This window comes from Callionymus lyra, chromosome 3 (genome assembly GCF_982586985.1).
Source record: "Callionymus lyra chromosome 3, fCalLyr1.hap1.1, whole genome shotgun sequence".
NCBI classification, from domain to species: Eukaryota; Metazoa; Chordata; class Actinopteri; order Syngnathiformes; family Callionymidae; genus Callionymus; species Callionymus lyra.
This window is the reverse complement of record NC_141820.1, coordinates 1176979-1196250: the sequence shown is the minus strand read 5'-3', so window position 1 is coordinate 1196250 and position 19272 is coordinate 1176979. Positions and strand designations below refer to the sequence as shown.

Sequence of the window (19272 nt, the reverse complement as noted above, 5' to 3'; positions counted from 1 at the left end):
TTAGATTCTAGTTACATGTTAGATTCTAGTTACATGTTAGATTCTAGTTACATGTTAGATTCTAGTTACATGTTAGATTCTAGTTACATGTTAGATTCTAGTTACATGTTAGATTCTAGTTACATGTTAGATTCTAGTTACATTGTTAGATTCTAGTTACATGTTAGATTCTAGTTACAAGGTTAGATTCTAGTTACATGTTAGATTCTAGTTACATGTTAGATTCTAGTTACATGTTAGATTCTAGTTACATGTTAGATTCTAGTTACATTGTTAGATTCTAGTTACATGTTATATTCTAGTTACATGTTAGATTCTAGTTACATGTTAGATTCTAGTTACATGTTAGATTCTAGTTACATGTTAGATTCTAGTTACATGTTAGATTCTAGTTACATTGTTAGATTCTAGTTACATTGTTAGATTCTAGTTACATGTTAGATTCTAGTTACATTGTTAGATTCTAGTTAAATTGTTAGATTCTAGTTACATTGTTAGATTCTAGTTACATTGTTAGATTCTAGTTACATGTTAGATTCTAGTTACATGTTAGATTCTAGTTACATGTTAGATTCTAGTTACATGTTAGATTCTAGTTACATGTTAGATTCTAGTTACATGTTAGATTCTAGTTACATGTTAGATTCTAGTTACATTGTTAGATTCTAGTTACATGTTAGATTCTAGTTACATGTTAGATTCTAGTTACATTGTTAGATTCTAGTTACATGTTAGATTCTAGTTACATGTTAGATTCTAGTTACATTGTTAGATTCTAGTTACATGTTAGATTCTAGCTACATGTTAGATTCTAGTTACATTGTTAGATTCTAGTTACATGTTAGATTCTAGTTACATTGTTAGATTCTAGTTACATGTTAGATTCTAGTTACATGTTAGATTCTAGTTACATGTTAGATTCTAGTTACATGTTAGATTCTAGTTACATTGTTAGATTCTAGTTACATGTTAGATTCTAGTTACATGTTAGATTCTAGTTACATGTTAGATTCTAGTTACATGTTAGATTCTAGTTACATGTTAGATTCTAGTTACATTGTTAGATTCTAGTTACATGTTAGATTCTAGTTACATGTTAGATTCTAGTTACATGTTAGATTCTAGTTACATGTTAGATTCTAGTTACATGTTAGATTCAGGGTAACTTACTGCACAGTCATGCGAGCCACGGCCTCCAGGTAACAATAACCTGCCGCCGTGAAGTTGTCTTTGTACCGAACCATGTCCACGGCGTCCAGCCACTCGCCCACAGAGTTGAAGGTGACGAGCGACGGCAACGTTCTCTCGTCCAGGCTGACGGACGGACTCCTGCAGACACAGACGGTCAGACGGTCTGGACGCTGCACACCTGAGGAGCTTCACCTGCGCGCCAGAGTGGACGAGCCCGCGGCGTCCGGCGAGCGGATGCTCTTGCTCAGCGCCGAGTGGATCTGGCTGAAACTGGGTCGGTCCGTCCTGTCCTTCTGCCAGCAGTCCAGCATCAGCTGGTGCAGATGTTGAGGGCAGTTGACCGGCGCCGGCAGCCTGAAGCCGTCCTCGATGGCCTTGATGACCTGAACCATGACCACAGTGAGGATCTTCATGCGTCCAGACTGCTTTCATAAAGTGCTTCTCAGTCGCTGACATTTTCTGTTTCATCACGGAGGGTAAAGGTCGCGATGGATCGCAGGTGAACCTGAACCCGGTCCAGGTGAACCTGAACCCGGTCCAGGAGAACCTGAATCCGGTCCAGGTGAACATGAACCCGGTCCAGGTGAACCTGAACCCGGTCCAGGTGAACATGAACCCGGTCCAGGTGAACCTGAATCCGGTCCAGGTGAACCTGAACCCGGTCCAGGTGAACCTGAACCCGGTCCAAGTGAACCTGAACCCGGTCCAGGAGAACCTGAACCCGGTCCAGGTGAACCTGAACCCGGTCCAGGAGAACCAGAATCCCGTCCAGGTGAACCTGAACCGGGTCCAGGTGAACCTGAACCCGGTCCAGGTGAACCTGAACCCGGTCCAAGTGGACCTGAATCCGGTCCAGGTGAACCTGAACCCGGTCCAGGTGAACCTGAACCCGGTCCAAGTGAACCTGAACCCGGTCCAGGTGAACCTGAACCCGGTCCAGGTGAACCTGAACCCGGTCCAGGTGAACATGAACCCGGTCCAGGTGAACATGAACCCGGTCCAGGTGAACCTGAACCCGGTCCAAACCTGAACCCGGTCCAGGTGAACCTGAACCCGGTCCAGGTTCATGTTCACCTGGACCGGGTTAATAGTTGTGTAGTCATCTAGTTGTGTAGTCATGTAGTTGTGTAGTCATGTAGTTGTGTAGTCATGTAGTTGTGTAGTCATGTAGTTGTGTAGTCATGTAGTTGTGTAGTCATGTAGTTGTGTAGTCATCTAGTTGTGTAGTCATCTAGTTGTGTAGTCATGTAGTTGCGTAGTCATGTAGTTGTGTAGTCATGTAGTTGTGTAGTCATCTAGTAGTGTAGTCATGTAGTTGTGTAGTCATCTAGTTGTGTAGTCATGTAGTTGTGTAGTCATGTAGTTGTTTAGTCATCTAGTAGTGTAGTCATGTAGTTGTGTAGTCATCTAGTTGTGTAGTCATGTAGTTGTGTAGTCATCTAGTTGTGTAGTCATGTAGTTGTGTAGTCATCTAGTTGTGTAGTCATGTAGTTGTGTAGTCATCTAGTAGTGTAGTCATGTAGTTGTGTAGTCATCTAGTTGTGTAGTCATGTAGTTGTGTAGTCATCTAGTTGTGTAGTCATCTAGTTGTGTAGTCATGTAGTCATGTAGTTGTGTAGTCATGTAGTTGTGTAGTCATGTAGTTGCGTAGTCATGTAGTTGCGTAGTCATGTAGTTGTGTAGTCATGTAGTTGTGTAGTCATGTAGTTGTGTAGTCATCTAGTAGTGTAGTCATGTAGTTGTGTAGTCATCTAGTTGTGTAGTCATGTAGTTGTGTAGTCATCTAGTTGTGTAGTCATCTAGTTATGTAGTCATCTAGTTGTGTAGTCATGTAGTTGTGTAGTCATCTAGTTGTGTAGTCATCTAGTTGTGTAGTCATCTAGTTGTGTAGTCATCTAGTTGTGTAGTCATGTAGTTGTGTAGTCATGTAGTTGTGTAGTCATGTAGTTGTGTAGTCATGTAGTTGTGTAGTCATCTAGTTGTGTAGTCATCTAGTTGTGTAGTCATGTAGTTGCGTAGTCATGTAGTTGTGTAGTCATGTAGTTGTGTAGTCATCTAGTTGTGTAGTCATGTAGTTGTGTAGTCATCTAGTTGTGTAGTCATCTAGTTGTGTAGTCATGTAGTTGTGTAGTCATGTAGTTGTGTAGTCATCTAGTAGTGTAGTCATGTAGTTGTGTAGTCATCTAGTTGTGTAGTCATGTAGTTGTGTAGTCATCTAGTTGTGTAGTCATCTAGTTGTGTAGTCATCTAGTTGTGTAGTCATCTAGTTGTGTAGTCATGTAGTTGTGTAGTCATCTAGTTGTGTAGTCATGTAGTTGTGTAGTCATGTAGTTGTGTAGTCATCTAGTTGTGTAGTCATCTAGTTGTGTAGTCATCTAGTTGTGTAGTCATCTAGTTGTGTAGTCATGTAGTTGTGTAGTCATCTAGTTGTGTAGTCATGTAGTTGTGTAGTCATCTAATTGTGTAGTCATGTAGTTGTGTAGTCATCTAGTTGTGTAGTCATCTAGTTGTGTAGTCATGTAGTTGTGTAGTCATCTAGTTGTGTAGTCATCTAGTTGTGTAGTCATGTAGTCATGTAGTTGTGTAGTCATGTAGTTGTGTAGTCATGTAGTTGTGTAGTCATGTAGTTGTGTAGTCATGTAGTTGTGTAGTCATGTAGTTGTGTAGTCATGTAGTTGTGTAGTCATGTAGTTGTGTAGTCATGTAGTTGTAACCTTCACCTGAAAATCAAAGTTTGCGTTGGTTTACTCCGGGTTCTCTTCTACTAACTTCTAAGGATCGATGGACGAGAACTACGTCTGGACGATCAATGATCATCTTCTCAAAATCATCTTCTGCTCCTCGAGCCTCACTAGAAGGACCTTCATAACGTAAGTGGAGATGTTCAGACCTGCGTCGCTTCCTGTCACCAGGATGTGTTTCCCAGTTGGATTATGGGTAAGAAGCTACTCACGTCCTGGTTGCCCATGTCCCAGTACGGACGCTCGCCGTAGGACATCACCTCCCACATGACGATCCCGAAGCTCCACACGTCGGAGGCCGAGGAGAAGCGGTGGTACTGGATGGCCTCGGGGGCGCTCCAGAGCACCACGCTCTTGCCGCCGTGCTGGGGAGGAATGATGGCGGAGGTCAGAGAGGTCAGAGAGGTCAGAGAGGTCAGAGAGGTCAGAGAGGTCAGAGAGAGTTCAAGGAGAGTTTAGTCTTTTTCTTGCTGCATCATCTTCACCTCTTCAGTCACAGCTCGTTGATCCAGGAACTTAATCTTCTTACCTGATGTTTTACCTTCTGTCCTTTCTCCCCACATAACCATCTCTTGAACTGACCTTCAACTGACCTTCAACTGACTTTTCAACTGACCTTCAACTGACCTTCAACTGACTCTTCAACTGACTTTTCAACTGACCTTCAACTGACTCTTCAACTGACCTTCAACTGACTTTTCAACTGACCTTCAACTGACTCTTCAACTGACCTTCAACTGACTTTTCAACTGACCTTCAACTGACTCTTCAACTGACCTTCAACTGACCTTCAACTGACTCTTCAACTGACCTTCAACTGACTCTTCAACTGACCTTCAACTGACTTTTCAACTGACCTTCAACTGACTCTTCAACTGACCTTCAACTGACCTTCAACTGACTCTTCAACTGACCTTCAACTGACTCTTCAACTGACCTTCAACTGACCTTCAACTGACTTTTCAACTGACCTTCAACTGACTCTTCAACTGACCTTCAACTGACTTTTCAACTGACCTTCAACTGACTCTTCAACTGACCTTCAACTGACTCTTCAACTGACCTTCAACTGACTCTTCAACTGACTTTTCAACTGACCTTCAACTGACTCTTCAACTGACCTTCAACTGACCTTCAACTGACTTTTTAACTGACCTTCAACTGACTCTTCAACTGACCTTCAACTGACCTTCAACTGACTCTTAAACTGACCTTCAACTGACTTTTCAACTGACCTTCAACTGACCTTCAACTGACCTTCAACTGACTCTTCAACTGACCTTCAACTGACTTTTTAACTGACCTTCAACTGACTCTTCAACTGACCTTCAACTGACCTTCAACTGACTCTTCAACTGACCTTCAACTGACTTTTCAACTGACCTTCAACTGACCTTCAACTGACCTTCAACTGACCCTCAACTGACTCTTCAACTGACCTTCAACTGACCTTCAACTGACTCTTCAACTGACTCTTAAACTGACCTTCAACTGACTTTTCAAACCTCATGTCCTACCAAGTCTACACACAAGTTTCCTCCTGCTGCATCCTCTTCTTCACTCTGGACGATGGACCTGAACTTCTCAGTTCTCTCCAGGAGGACTCGAGTCTTCTCGAGCTCCACGATCACAGCTGAACTGAAGTGATCGAGAACAATCCAAACTCCCTCAACATGAACAAGGTCACCTAGAGGACAATCTTCTTCTCATGTTCTCACCAGCGTCGTGTAGACCACCTCGATCTTGTCCTCCTGACGAGGTCTGAAGCCCGACACCTTACACGCCAGGTTGGTGTTGACGAGAACCTGGAATTCAAACGACTGGGATCAAGAGGATACGACCCTGAACATCCACATCTTCACTGGATCAAACTTCACTGGAACGTCGTTCCAAGGAAACTGAACAATATTTGCTCTTGTTTGGAAAGATTTGTTTTGTATAAAATTAAATAAAATTAAAACATTTATTAAATATTACAGTTTTATGTGTGATTACAAAATGTTTTTGAAGTTGAAACGAGTCGGTCGAGTCAGACGAGTCAGACGAGTCAGACGAGTCAGTCGAGTCAGACGAGTCAGTCGAGTCAGTCGAGTCAGACGAGTCAGACGAGTCAGACGAGTCAGACGAGTCAGACGAGTCAGTCGAGTCAGACGAGTCAGTCGAGTCAGTCGAGTCAGTCGAGTCAGACGAGTTCAGACGAGTCAGTCGAGTCAGTCGAGTCAGACGAGTCAGTCGAGTCAGTCGAGTCAGTCGAGTCAGACGAGTTCAGACGAGTCAGTCGAGTCAGTCGAGTCAGACGAGTCAGTCGAGTCAGTCGAGTCAGACGAGTCAGTCGAGTCAGTCGAGTCAGACGAGTCAGTCGAGTCAGTCGAGTCAGACGAGTCAGTCGAGTCAGACGAGTCAGTCGAGTCAGACGAGTTCAGACGAGTCAGTCGAGTCAGTCGAGTCAGACGAGTCAGTCGAGTCAGTCGAGTCAGACGAGTCAGTCGAGTCAGTCGAGTCAGACGAGTCAGTCGAGTCAGTCGAGTCAGACGAGTCAGACGAGTCAGTCGAGTCAGACGAGTCAGTCGAGTCAGTCGAGTCAGTCGAGTCAGACGAGTCAGACGAGTCAGTCGAGTCAGTCGAGTCAGACGAGTCAGTCGAGTCAGACGAGTCAGTCGAGTCAGTCGAGTCAGTCGAGTCAGTCGAGTCAGTCGGGTCAGACGAGTCAGTCGAGTCAGTCGAGTCAGTCGAGTCAGACGAGTCAGACGAGTCAGTCGGGTCAGTCGAGTCAGACGAGTCAGTCGAGTCAGACGAGTCAGTCGAGTCAGACGAGTCAGTCGAGTCAGTCGAGTCAGACGAGTCAGTCGAGTCAGACGAGTCAGTCGAGTCAGTCGAGTCAGACGAGTCAGTCGAGTCAGTCGAGTCAGTCGAGTCAGACGAGTCAGTCGAGTCAGTCGAGTCAGACGAGTCAGTCGAGTCAGACGAGTCAGTCGAGTCAGACGAGTCAGTCGAGTCAGTCGAGTCAGACGAGTCAGTCGAGTCAGTCGGGTCAGTCGAGTCAGTCGAGTCAGTCGAGTCAGTCGAGTCAGACGAGTCAGTCGAGTCAGTCGAGTCAGTCGAGTCAGACGAGTCAGTCGAGTCAGTCGAGTCAGACGAGTCAGTCGAGTCAGTCGAGTCAGTCGAGTCAGACGAGTCAGTCGAGTCAGACGAGTCAGTCGAGTCAGTCGAGTCAGACGAGTCAGTCGAGTCAGACGAGTCAGTCGAGTCAGACGAGTCAGTCGAGTCAGTCGAGTCAGTCGAGTCAGACGAGTCAGACGAGTCAGTCGAGTCAGTCGAGTCAGACGAGTCAGTCGAGTCAGACGAGTCAGTCGAGTCAGTCGAGTCAGTCGAGTCAGTCGAGTCAGTCGGGTCAGACGAGTCAGTCGAGTCAGTCGAGTCAGTCGAGTCAGACGAGTCAGACGAGTCAGTCGGGTCAGTCGAGTCAGACGAGTCAGTCGAGTCAGACGAGTCAGTCGAGTCAGACGAGTCAGTCGAGTCAGACGAGTCAGTCGAGTCAGTCGAGTCAGTCGAGTCAGACGAGTCAGACGAGTCAGTCGAGTCAGTCGAGTCAGACGAGTCAGTCGAGTCAGACGAGTCAGTCGAGTCAGTCGAGTCAGTCGAGTCAGTCGAGTCAGTCGGGTCAGACGAGTCAGTCGAGTCAGTCGAGTCAGTCGAGTCAGACGAGTCAGACGGGTCAGTCGGGTCAGTCGAGTCAGACGAGTCAGTCGAGTCAGACGAGTCAGACGAGTCAGTCGAGTCAGTCGAGTCAGACGAGTCAGACGAGTCAGTCGGGTCAGTCGAGTCAGTCGAGTCAGTCGAGTCAGTCGAGTCAGTCGAGTCAGACGAGTCAGTCGAGTCAGACGAGTCAGACGAGTCAGTCGAGTCAGTCGAGTCAGACGAGTCAGACGAGTCAGACGAGTCAGTCGGGTCAGACGAGTCAGACGAGTCAGACGAGTCAGTCGGGTCAGTCGAGTCAGACGAGTCAGACGAGTCAGACGAGTCAGTCGGGTCAGTCGAGTCAGACGAGTCAGTCGAGTCAGACGAGTCAGTCGAGTCAGTCGAGTCAGTCGAGTCAGTCGAGTCAGACGAGTCAGTCGAGTCAGTCGAGTCAGTCGAGTCAGTCGAGTCAGACGAGTCAGACGAGTCAGTCGAGTCAGACGAGTCAGTCGAGTCAGTCGAGTCAGACGAGTCAGACGAGTCAGACGAGTCAGTCGGGTCAGACGAGTCAGTCGAGTCAGTCGAGTCAGTCGAGTCAGACGAGTCAGACGAGTCAGTCGGGTCAGTCGAGTCAGACGAGTCAGTCGAGTCAGACGAGTCAGACGAGTCAGTCGAGTCAGTCGAGTCAGACGAGTCAGACGAGTCAGTCGGGTCAGTCGAGTCAGTCGAGTCAGTCGAGTCAGTCGAGTCAGACGAGTCAGTCGAGTCAGACGAGTCAGACGAGTCAGTCGAGTCAGTCGAGTCAGACGAGTCAGACGAGTCAGACGAGTCAGTCGGGTCAGACGAGTCAGACGAGTCAGACGAGTCAGTCGGGTCAGTCGAGTCAGACGAGTCAGACGAGTCAGACGAGTCAGTCGGGTCAGTCGAGTCAGACGAGTCAGTCGAGTCAGACGAGTCAGACGAGTCAGTCGAGTCAGTCGAGTCAGTCGAGTCAGACGAGTCAGTCGAGTCAGTCGAGTCAGTCGAGTCAGTCGAGTCAGACGAGTCAGACGAGTCAGTCGAGTCAGACGAGTCAGTCGAGTCAGTCGAGTCAGACGAGTCAGACGAGTCAGACGAGTCAGTCGGGTCAGTCGAGTCAGACGAGTCAGTCGAGTCAGACGAGTCAGACGAGTCAGTCGAGTCAGTCGAGTCAGTCGAGTCAGTCGAGTCAGACGAGTCAGTCGAGTCAGTCGAGTCAGTCGAGTCAGTCGAGTCAGTCGAGTCAGACGAGTCAGTCGAGTCAGACGAGTCAGTCGAGTCAGTCGAGTCAGACGAGTCAGTCGAGTCAGACGAGTCAGTCGAGTCAGTCGAGTCAGTCGAGTCAGACGAGTCAGACGAGTCAGTCGAGTCAGTCGAGTCAGTCGAGTCAGTCGAGTCAGACGAGTCAGTCGAGTCAGTCGAGTCAGTCGAGTCAGTCGAGTCAGACGAGTCAGTCGAGTCAGTCGAGTCAGTCGAGTCAGTCGAGTCAGTCGAGTCAGACGAGTCAGTCGGGTCAGTCGGGTCAGTCGAGTCAGTGGACTCACACCTGTGGACTCACACCTGTGGACTCACACCCGTGGACTCACACCTGTGGACTCACACCTGTGGACTCACACCCGTGGACTCACACCTGTGGACTCACACCTGTGGACTCACACCCGTGGACTCACACCTGTGGACTCACACCTGTGGACTCACACCTGTGGACTCACACCTGTGGACTCACACCTGTGGACTCACACCCGTGGACTCACACCTGTGGACTCACACCCGTGGACTCACACCTGTGGACTCACACCTGTGGACTCACACCTGTGGACTCACACCTGTGGACTCACACCTGTGGACTCACCTTGTGCGCAGCCAGTCGTTTGTGGACGAAGCCCATGTCCGTGAGATACTTCATTCCTGAGGTGACGCCTGCCATCATGTCCATGAGCTGCATCACCGACAGCTGACCCTCGTGCTTCTGAGGAGCCACAGGTTCAAAGGTTCAGTGACTCTTGTTCCAGGACTGTATTGTGCTCATCACTGCCTTTATGCACGAAACATCATCGTGTGAATGCTGGGAAGCGTTTATTGTGCGAATGCTGGGAAGAGTTCATTGTATGAATGCTGGGAAGTGTTCATCGTACGAATGCTGGGAAGCGTTCATCGTACGAATGCTGGGAAGCGTTCATCGTACGAATTCTGGGAAGCACTCTTTCTTTTATTCCTCTTTTAATTCTACTAGTACTTTCATTTTTCTACTACTTCTACTTTTACTACTACTTCTACTACTACTTCTACTACTACTTTTATTTTTCTAGTACTTCTACTTTTACTACTAATTCTACTACTACTTTTATTTTTCTACTACTTCTACTTTAACAACTAATTCTACTACTACTTTCATTTTACTACTACTTCTAATTTTACTACTTATTCTACGTTTTCTACTTTAACTACTAATTCTACTAATACTTCCCCTACTTCTTCTACTACTACTACTTCTACTAATTCCACTACCTCCACAGAACAGCAGGGTCATAAACGCTGTATTTTCTTCTGGAAATGCATTTTTCTAGTTTAATAAAGATGTTTACATTAGAAAATACTCTTAAGTTCCGCCCACTTAAAATGCTCTATTTAGTCTCGTCCCAGCAGCCACGCCCACTCTGCTCTGATTGGTCAAAAAACACAGTTGCATTCAAGGACTCACGTAAATTTCAAACTCAGCCCTAAAACTCCCGTTTTGTACATTAAAAATGAATAATAAAACAAAGGTTTGCTGCTCAATGTACACGTTATAAAAACACCTAAAGCCAGAAGTAACTCCACGTTTACATAAGTATTTATTTAGTTTATTTTAATGTGGTTTGGAGACGAGAACTTTATTAAGTAATAACTTGAAAACGGATCATCGTCCTGATGAAGTAACGACTCCATGTTGAAGACTTTAATGTTTACATGTCAACAAGTCACGAGAGTTTTCACTTCAGGTGACATTTAAACCGATGTTTCAACACAAAAAACTCACACAATCTTGTGCTCGTGGAGTTAAATCCCTTCATCGAGCGAATGAAAACAAACGGTTGATTCCCGTCATTAGGAAGCGTGTCGTTGCGCGGCAGCTTAATAACATAATAATATAATAACATTATAATATAATAACATTATAATATAATAACATTATAATATAATAACATAATAACATAATAACATAATAACATAATAACATAATAACATAATAATATAATAACATTATAATATAATAACATTATAATATAATAACATTATAATATAATAACATAATAACATAATAACATAATAATATAATAACATTATAATATAATTACATAATAACATAATAATATAATAACATAATAACATAATAACATAATAATATAATAACATAATAACATAATAACATAATAATATAATAACATAATAATATAATAATATAATAATATAATAACATAATAACATAATAATATAATAATATAATAATATAATAAACATAATAACATAACAACATAATAACATAATAATATAATAACATAATAACATAATAACATAATAATATAATTATATTATAATATAATAACATAATAACATAATAATATAATAACATAGTAACATAATAACATAATAATATAATAATATAATAATATAATAATATAATAACATAATAACATAATACTATAATAATATAATAATATAATAACATAATAATATAATAACATAATAACATAATAATATAATAACATTATAATATAATAACATAATAATATATTAACATAAAAAAATAAAAACATAATAACATAATGGCATAATAACATAATAATATAATAATATAATAACATAATAACATTATAATATAATAACATAGTAACATAATAACATAATAACATAATAATATAATAACATAGTAACATAATAACATAATAACATAATAACATAATAACATAATAATATAATAATAAAATAACATAATAATAAAATAACATAATAATATAATAATATAATAATATATTAACATAATAATATAATAACATAATAACATAATAATTTAATAATAAAATAACATAATAATAAAATAACATAATAATATAATAACATAATAATATAATAACATAATAATATAATAACATAATAACATAATAATATATTAACATAAAAAATAAAAACATAATAACATAATAACATAATAACATAATAACATAAAAACATAAAAACATAATAACATAATAACATAATAATATAATAATATAGTAACATAGTAACATAACAACATAATAACATAATAACATAAAAACATAAAAACATAAAAACATAATAACATAATAATATAATAATATAATAACATAATAACATAATAATATAATAACATAATAACATAATAATATAATAATATAATAATATAATAACATAATAACATAATAACATAATAATATAATAATATAATAACATAATAACATAATAACATAATAATATATTAACATAAAAAATAAAAACATAATAACATAATAACACAATAACATAAAAACATAATAACATAATAATATAATAATATAGTAACATAGTAACATAGTAACATAATAACATAATAACATAATAACATAATAACATAATAATATAATAGTATAATAATATATTAATAATAATATAACAACATAATAACATAATAACATAATAATATAATAACATAATAATATAATAATATAATAATATAGTAACATAGTAACATAACAACATAATAACATAAAAACATAAAAACATAAAAACATAAAAACATAATAACATAATAATATAATAATACAATAACATAATAACATAATAATATAATAACATAATAACATAATAATATAATAATATAATAATATAATAATATAATAACATAATAACATAATAACATAATAATATAATAATATAATAACATAATAACATAATAATATATTAACATAAAAAATAAAAACATAATAACATAATAACATAATAACATAATAACATAAAAACATAATAACATAATAATATAATAATATAGTAACATAGTAACATAATAACATAATAACATAATAATATAATAATATAATAATATAGTAACATAGTAACATAATAACATAATAACATAATAATATAATAATATAATAATATAATAACATAATAACATAATAACATAATAATATAATAATATAATAACATAATAACATAATAACATAATAATATATTAACATAAAAAATAAAAACATAATAACATAATAACATAATAACATAAAAACATAATAACATAATAATATAATAACATAGTAACATAATAACATAATAACATAATAATATAATAATATAATAATATATTAATAATAATATAACAACATAATAACATAATAACATAATAATATAATAACATAATAATATAATAATATAATAATATAGTAACATAATAACATAATAATATAATAATATAATAATATAGTAACATAATAACATAATAATATAATAATATAATAACATAATAACATAAAAACATAAAAACATAAAAACATAATTAAATAATAATATAATAATATAATAACATAATAACATAATAACATAATAACATAAAAACATAATAACATAATAATATAATAATATAATAACATAATAACATAATAACATAATAATATAATAACATAATAACATAATAATATAATAATATAATAATATAATAATATAATAACATAATAACATAATAACATAATAATATATAATATAATAACATAATAACATAACATAATAACATAATAACATAATAATATAATAACATAATAATATAATAACATAATAATATAATAACATAATAACATAATAACATAATAACATAATAACATAATAATATAATAACATAATAATATAATAACATAATAACATAATAACATAATAATATAATAATATAATAATATAATAATATAATAACATAATAACATAATAACATAATAATATAATAACATAATAACATAATAACATAATAATATAATAATATAATAATATAATAACATAATAACATAATAACATAATAATATAATAATATAATAATATAATAACATAATAACATAATAACATAATAATATAATAATATAATAATATAATAACATAATAACATAATAACATAATAATATAATAACATAGTAACATAATAACATAGTAACATAATATTATAATAATATAATAACATAATAACATAATAACATAATAACATAATAATATAATAATATAATAATATAATAATATAATAACATAATAATATAATAACATAATAACATAATAACATAATAACATAATAATATAATAACATAATAACATAATAATATAATAATATAATAATATAATAACATAATAACATAATAATATAATAACATAATAACATAATAACATAATAATATAATAATATAATAATATAATAATATAATAACATAATAACATAATAACATAATAATATAATAATATAATAACATAATAATATAATAACATAATAACATAATAACATAATAACATAATAACATAATAATATAATAACATAATAATATAATAACATAATAACATAATAACATAATAACATAATAATATAATAATATAATAACATAATAACATAATAACATAATAACATAAAAACATAATAACATAATAATATAATAATATAATAACATAATAATATAATAAAATAATAACATAATAACATAAAACAAAATAACATAAAAACATAATAACATAATAATATAATAACATAGTAACATAATAACATAGTAACATAATAATATAATATTATAATAATATAATAATATAATAACATAGTAACATAGTAACATAGTAACATAATAACATAATAACATAATAACATAATAATATAATAATATAATAACATAATAACATAATAACATAATAACATAATAATATAATAATATAATAACATAATAACATAATAACATAATAACATAATAACATAGTAACATAATAATATAATATTATAATAATATAATAACATAATAACATAATAACATAATAACATAATAACATAATAATATAATAATATAATAACATAATAACATAATAATATAATAATATAATAACATAATAACATAATAACATAAAAACATAATAACATAATAATATAATAATATAGTAACATAATAACATAATAACATAATAACATAATAACATAATATTATAATAACATAATAACATAGTAACATAATAATATAATAACATAATAACATAATAACATAATAACATAATAACATAATAACATAATAACATAATAACATAATAACATAATAACATAATAACATGAAGTGCATCATGAACTCACTCGAAGGAAGGCGTCCAGGGCTCCGTTGCTCATGCTCTCCATGATGATCATCATGGTGTTACCTGCGACCAGGAGAGAAGGTTGTTTTGATCTGTTATCACCATCTCTCTCCACACCTTCATCATCACGTCCATCATGTTCGTCGCTGTCGACGCTGGGTCGAGTTTTCAACAAACAATCGCCGTGAAAATATTCACAGTTCCATCATCTTCCGTTGCAGTTCAACTTCTGACCGCCAGATGGCAGCATACATTACAAACGAAGGATTTAAATCGAGCAGGTCCTGGCGATGACTGAGGACGAGAGGATACATCCGACTCCAGCTGCTTTGAAAGCGGATGTTTGGACACGTGTTGGTTTTTATTTCTATTCATTCACGCAAAAGAGAACAATCACAAAATGTCACTAAAATACTGTGTTGCCTAAAATATTTCTGAAAATTTTGTATTGAAATAAATCGTATCCGATGCTATATATATATATAATATCCTACACTTTATATATAATAATATCCAATACTATATATATAATAATATCCAATACTATATATATAATAATATCCAATACTACTATATATAATAATATCCAATACTACTATATATATTATGAAAAACAAAGACAGCTGCTCGGACCCCACCTTCTCCAAGATCTTGGACAAGAATGAAGATCAGAAATAGGCCTGAAGTTACTGAGGTCAGTTGGGTCTAAGTCTGGCTTTTTGAGCAGAGGCTCCACAATGGTTTAAATGCATTAAAAACCCCTGTGGAAAGGGAGAGGTTCACCATATTGGTAACTCAGGGGCCAATTACATCAAATACTTTGATAAAAAGCCTACAAGGAAGGACATCATCTGAGCAAGAGGAGGGTTTCATCTTGTTCACTAGTGATGAAATATCACCCAAAGATACAGCAGTGAAGGAAGACCAAGAGGAGGAGAGGGGCTCAGAGACAGTAGGGGTTCCAAACAAAAGAGAGATTTTCTCTTTGATCAATTTAATTTTGTCAGTAAAAACCTCAACAATCATTGCTGTCAGTTTCACAGAAGACAGGCGTGATTTGAGGAGCAGGAGAAACGAGAGAATTAATCGTGTCAAACAACACTTTGGGTTTTTCTTATTTGCTGCTAACAGTTGTTTCCACCATCTCATTGTAAGAAGACATCAGATCCCTGAGGTGAAGTCTGTGCACCTCAAGTTTAGTGGACTTCCAGAGACGCTCAGTCTTTCCACAAAGTCTCTTCAGACTCAGGAGATCTTCATTTGTCCAAGTATTTCAACACAATGATCAGTGAAACAGTGAATCAAACACGTTGAGTCATCAAAGGAAAGAGAGTCAAACATAGCAGAAAAACTGTCTGCAGTATCGGCTGAGATGACACGCCTCTGAGACCTAAAAGGCTTAGGTTCAGGGATGAAGTCCAGGTTGAACAAGACAAGAGAATGATCACTCAGATGGACATCATATACAGATACATTAGAAATGTTCAGGCCAAGAGTAAAAACTAAGTCTAAAATGTGGCCTTTTTGATGAGTGGGTTCAGAAACATGTTGCTCAAAATTAAAGGCTTCAGTTAAAGTTCAAAGTTCTTTAGCAGAACAAGATGTGACGTCATCAACATGAAGATTAAAGTCTCCAAGAATAAGAACAGATTTGAATAATGGAAGATAAGAAGTCACTAAAGTCTTTCAAGAACACTGAAGGACCAGGCGGACGGTAGATTGACACACAATAGAAAGGTCTTGTAGATCAAGATCATCTGAGACTCAAAAGAAGTGAATTCCTGTGTTTGAATCACTTTGCAATATATATTATATTATATATAATACTATCCAATACTATATATATAATAATATCCAATACTATATATGTAATATTATCCAATACTATATATATAATAATATCCAATACTATATATGTAATATTATCCAATACTATATATATAATAATATCCAATACTATATATGTAATATTATCCAATACTATATATATAATAATATCCAATACTATATATGTAATATTATCCAATACTATATATATAATAATATCCAATACTATCAAGTGTTAAGATGCTAAGATATGAATGATTATTTCCCAACAAATACTTTCAAACGTCAACAGTTTGGTCACATTTAAAAAGAACGAGGAACAAGTTGTTGACCAAGAAGTGCTGATCATGAATCAGTTGATGAAGTCATGATGCAGTACCTTTAATTTACACTAGATGTCGCTCTCTGCTTCATAATCTTTGGATCTGAGTTAATAAATCAATGAGTCCTGGCAACATTTTTGAAGACAGTGCCATCTAGTGGTCTTTCATAGATAGATGTTTCTATCAGTTCAATAGACGTTTAATACTGACGTGAAAATCTCTCAGAGTCACGACATTTTTAGTTCAATAGACGTTTAATACTGACGTGAAAATCTCTCAGAGTCACGACATTTTTAGTTCAATAGACGTTTAATACTGACGTGAAAATCTCTCACAGTCATGACATGTTTTAGTTCAATAGACGTTTAATACTGACGTGAAAATCTCTCACAGTCACGACATGTTTTAGTTCAATAGACGTTTAATACTGACGTGAAAATCTCTCACAGTCACGACATTTTTAGTTCAATAGACGTTTAATACTGACGTGAAAATCTCTCACAGTCATGACATGTTTTAGTTCAATAGACGTTTAATACTGACGTGAAAATCTCTCACAGTCACAACATGTTTTAGTTCAATAGAAGTTTAATACTGACGTGAAAATCTCTCACAGTCACGACATTTTTAGTTCAATAGACGTTTAATACTGACGTGAAAATCTCTCACAGTCATGACATGTTTTAGTTCAATAGATGTTTAATACTGACGTGAAAATCTCTCACAGTCACAACATGTTTTAGTTCAATAGATGTTTAATACTGACGTGAAAATCTCTCACATTCACAACATGTTTTAGTTCAATAGATGTTTAATACTGACGTGAAAATCTCTCACAGTCACAACATGTTTTAGTTCAATAGAAGTTTAATACTGACGTGAAAATCTCTCACAGTCATGACATGTTTTAGTTCAATAGACGTTTAATACTGACGTGAAAATCTCTCAGAGTCACGACATGTTTTAGTTCAATAGATTTTTAATACTGACGTGAAAATCTCTCACAGTCACAACATGTTTTAGTTCAATAGAAGTTTAATACTGACGTGAAAATCTCTCACAGTCACAACATGTTTTAGTTCAATAGATGTTTAATACTGACGTGAAAATCTCTCAGAGTCACGTCACTTTTAGTTCAATAGACGTTTAATACTGAAGTGAAAATCTCTCACAGTCATGACATGTTTTAGTTCAATAGACGTTTAATACTGACGTGAAAATCTCTCAGTCACAACATGTTTTAGTTCAATAGAAGTTTAATACTGACGTGAAAATCTCTCACAGTCATGACATGTTTTAGTTCAATAGACGTTTAATACTGACGTGAAAATCTCTCAGAGTCACGACATGTTTTAGTTCAATAGATTTTTAATACTGACGTGAAAATCTCTCACAGTCACAACATGTTTTAGTTCAATAGAAGTTTAATACTGACGTGAAAATCTCTCACAGTCACAACATGTTTTAGTTCAATAGATGTTTAATACTGACGTGAAAATCTCTCAGAGTCACAACATGTTTTAGTTCAATAGATGTTTAATACTGACGTGAAAATCTCTCACAGTCATGACATGTTTTAGTTCAATAGACGTTTAATACTGACGTGAAAATCTCTCAGAGTCACAACATGTTTTAGTTCAATAGAAGTTTAATACTGACGTGAAAATCTCTCACAGTCACAACATGTTTTAGTTCAATGGATGTTTAATACTGACGTGAAAATCTCTCAGAGTCACAACATGTTTTAGTTCAATAGACGTTTAATACTGACGTGAAAATCTCTCAGAGTCACAACATGTTTTAGTTCAATAGACGTTTAATACTGACGTGAAAATCTCTCAGAGTCACGACATTTTTAGTTCAATAGACGTTTAATACTGACATGAAAATCTCTCACAGTCATGACATGTTTTAGTTCAATAGACGTTTAATACTGACGTGAAAATCTCTCACAGTCACAACATGTTTTAGTTCAATAGACGTTTAATACTGACGTGAAAATCTCTCAGAGTCACAACATGTTTTAGTTCAATAGAAGTTTAATACTGACGTGAAAATCTCTCACAGTCATGACATGTTTTAGTTCAATAGAAGTTTAATACTGACGTGAAAATCTCTCAGAGTCACGACATGTTTTAGTTCAATAGAAGTTTAATACTGACGTGAAAATC

General features: G+C 35.7%; 1 protein-coding gene across 1 annotated transcript in view; it reads right to left on the bottom strand.

The window, feature by feature from the left end:
• The window catches only part of epha10 (EPH receptor A10), a 191967-nt gene that overhangs the window by 10293 nt on the left and 162402 nt on the right, over positions 1-19272 (bottom strand). Inside the window, exons 12-17 of the mRNA XM_087786137.1 lie at positions 14953-15014; positions 9481-9597; positions 5651-5737; positions 4145-4297; positions 1384-1574; positions 1171-1329 (exon numbers count right to left, since the gene is read on the bottom strand). Of these exons, the coding sequence (XP_087642263.1) occupies positions 1171-1329; positions 1384-1574; positions 4145-4297; positions 5651-5737; positions 9481-9597; positions 14953-15014 (769 nt within the window). The remainder of the gene's footprint in view (positions 1-1170; positions 1330-1383; positions 1575-4144; positions 4298-5650; positions 5738-9480; positions 9598-14952; positions 15015-19272) is intronic.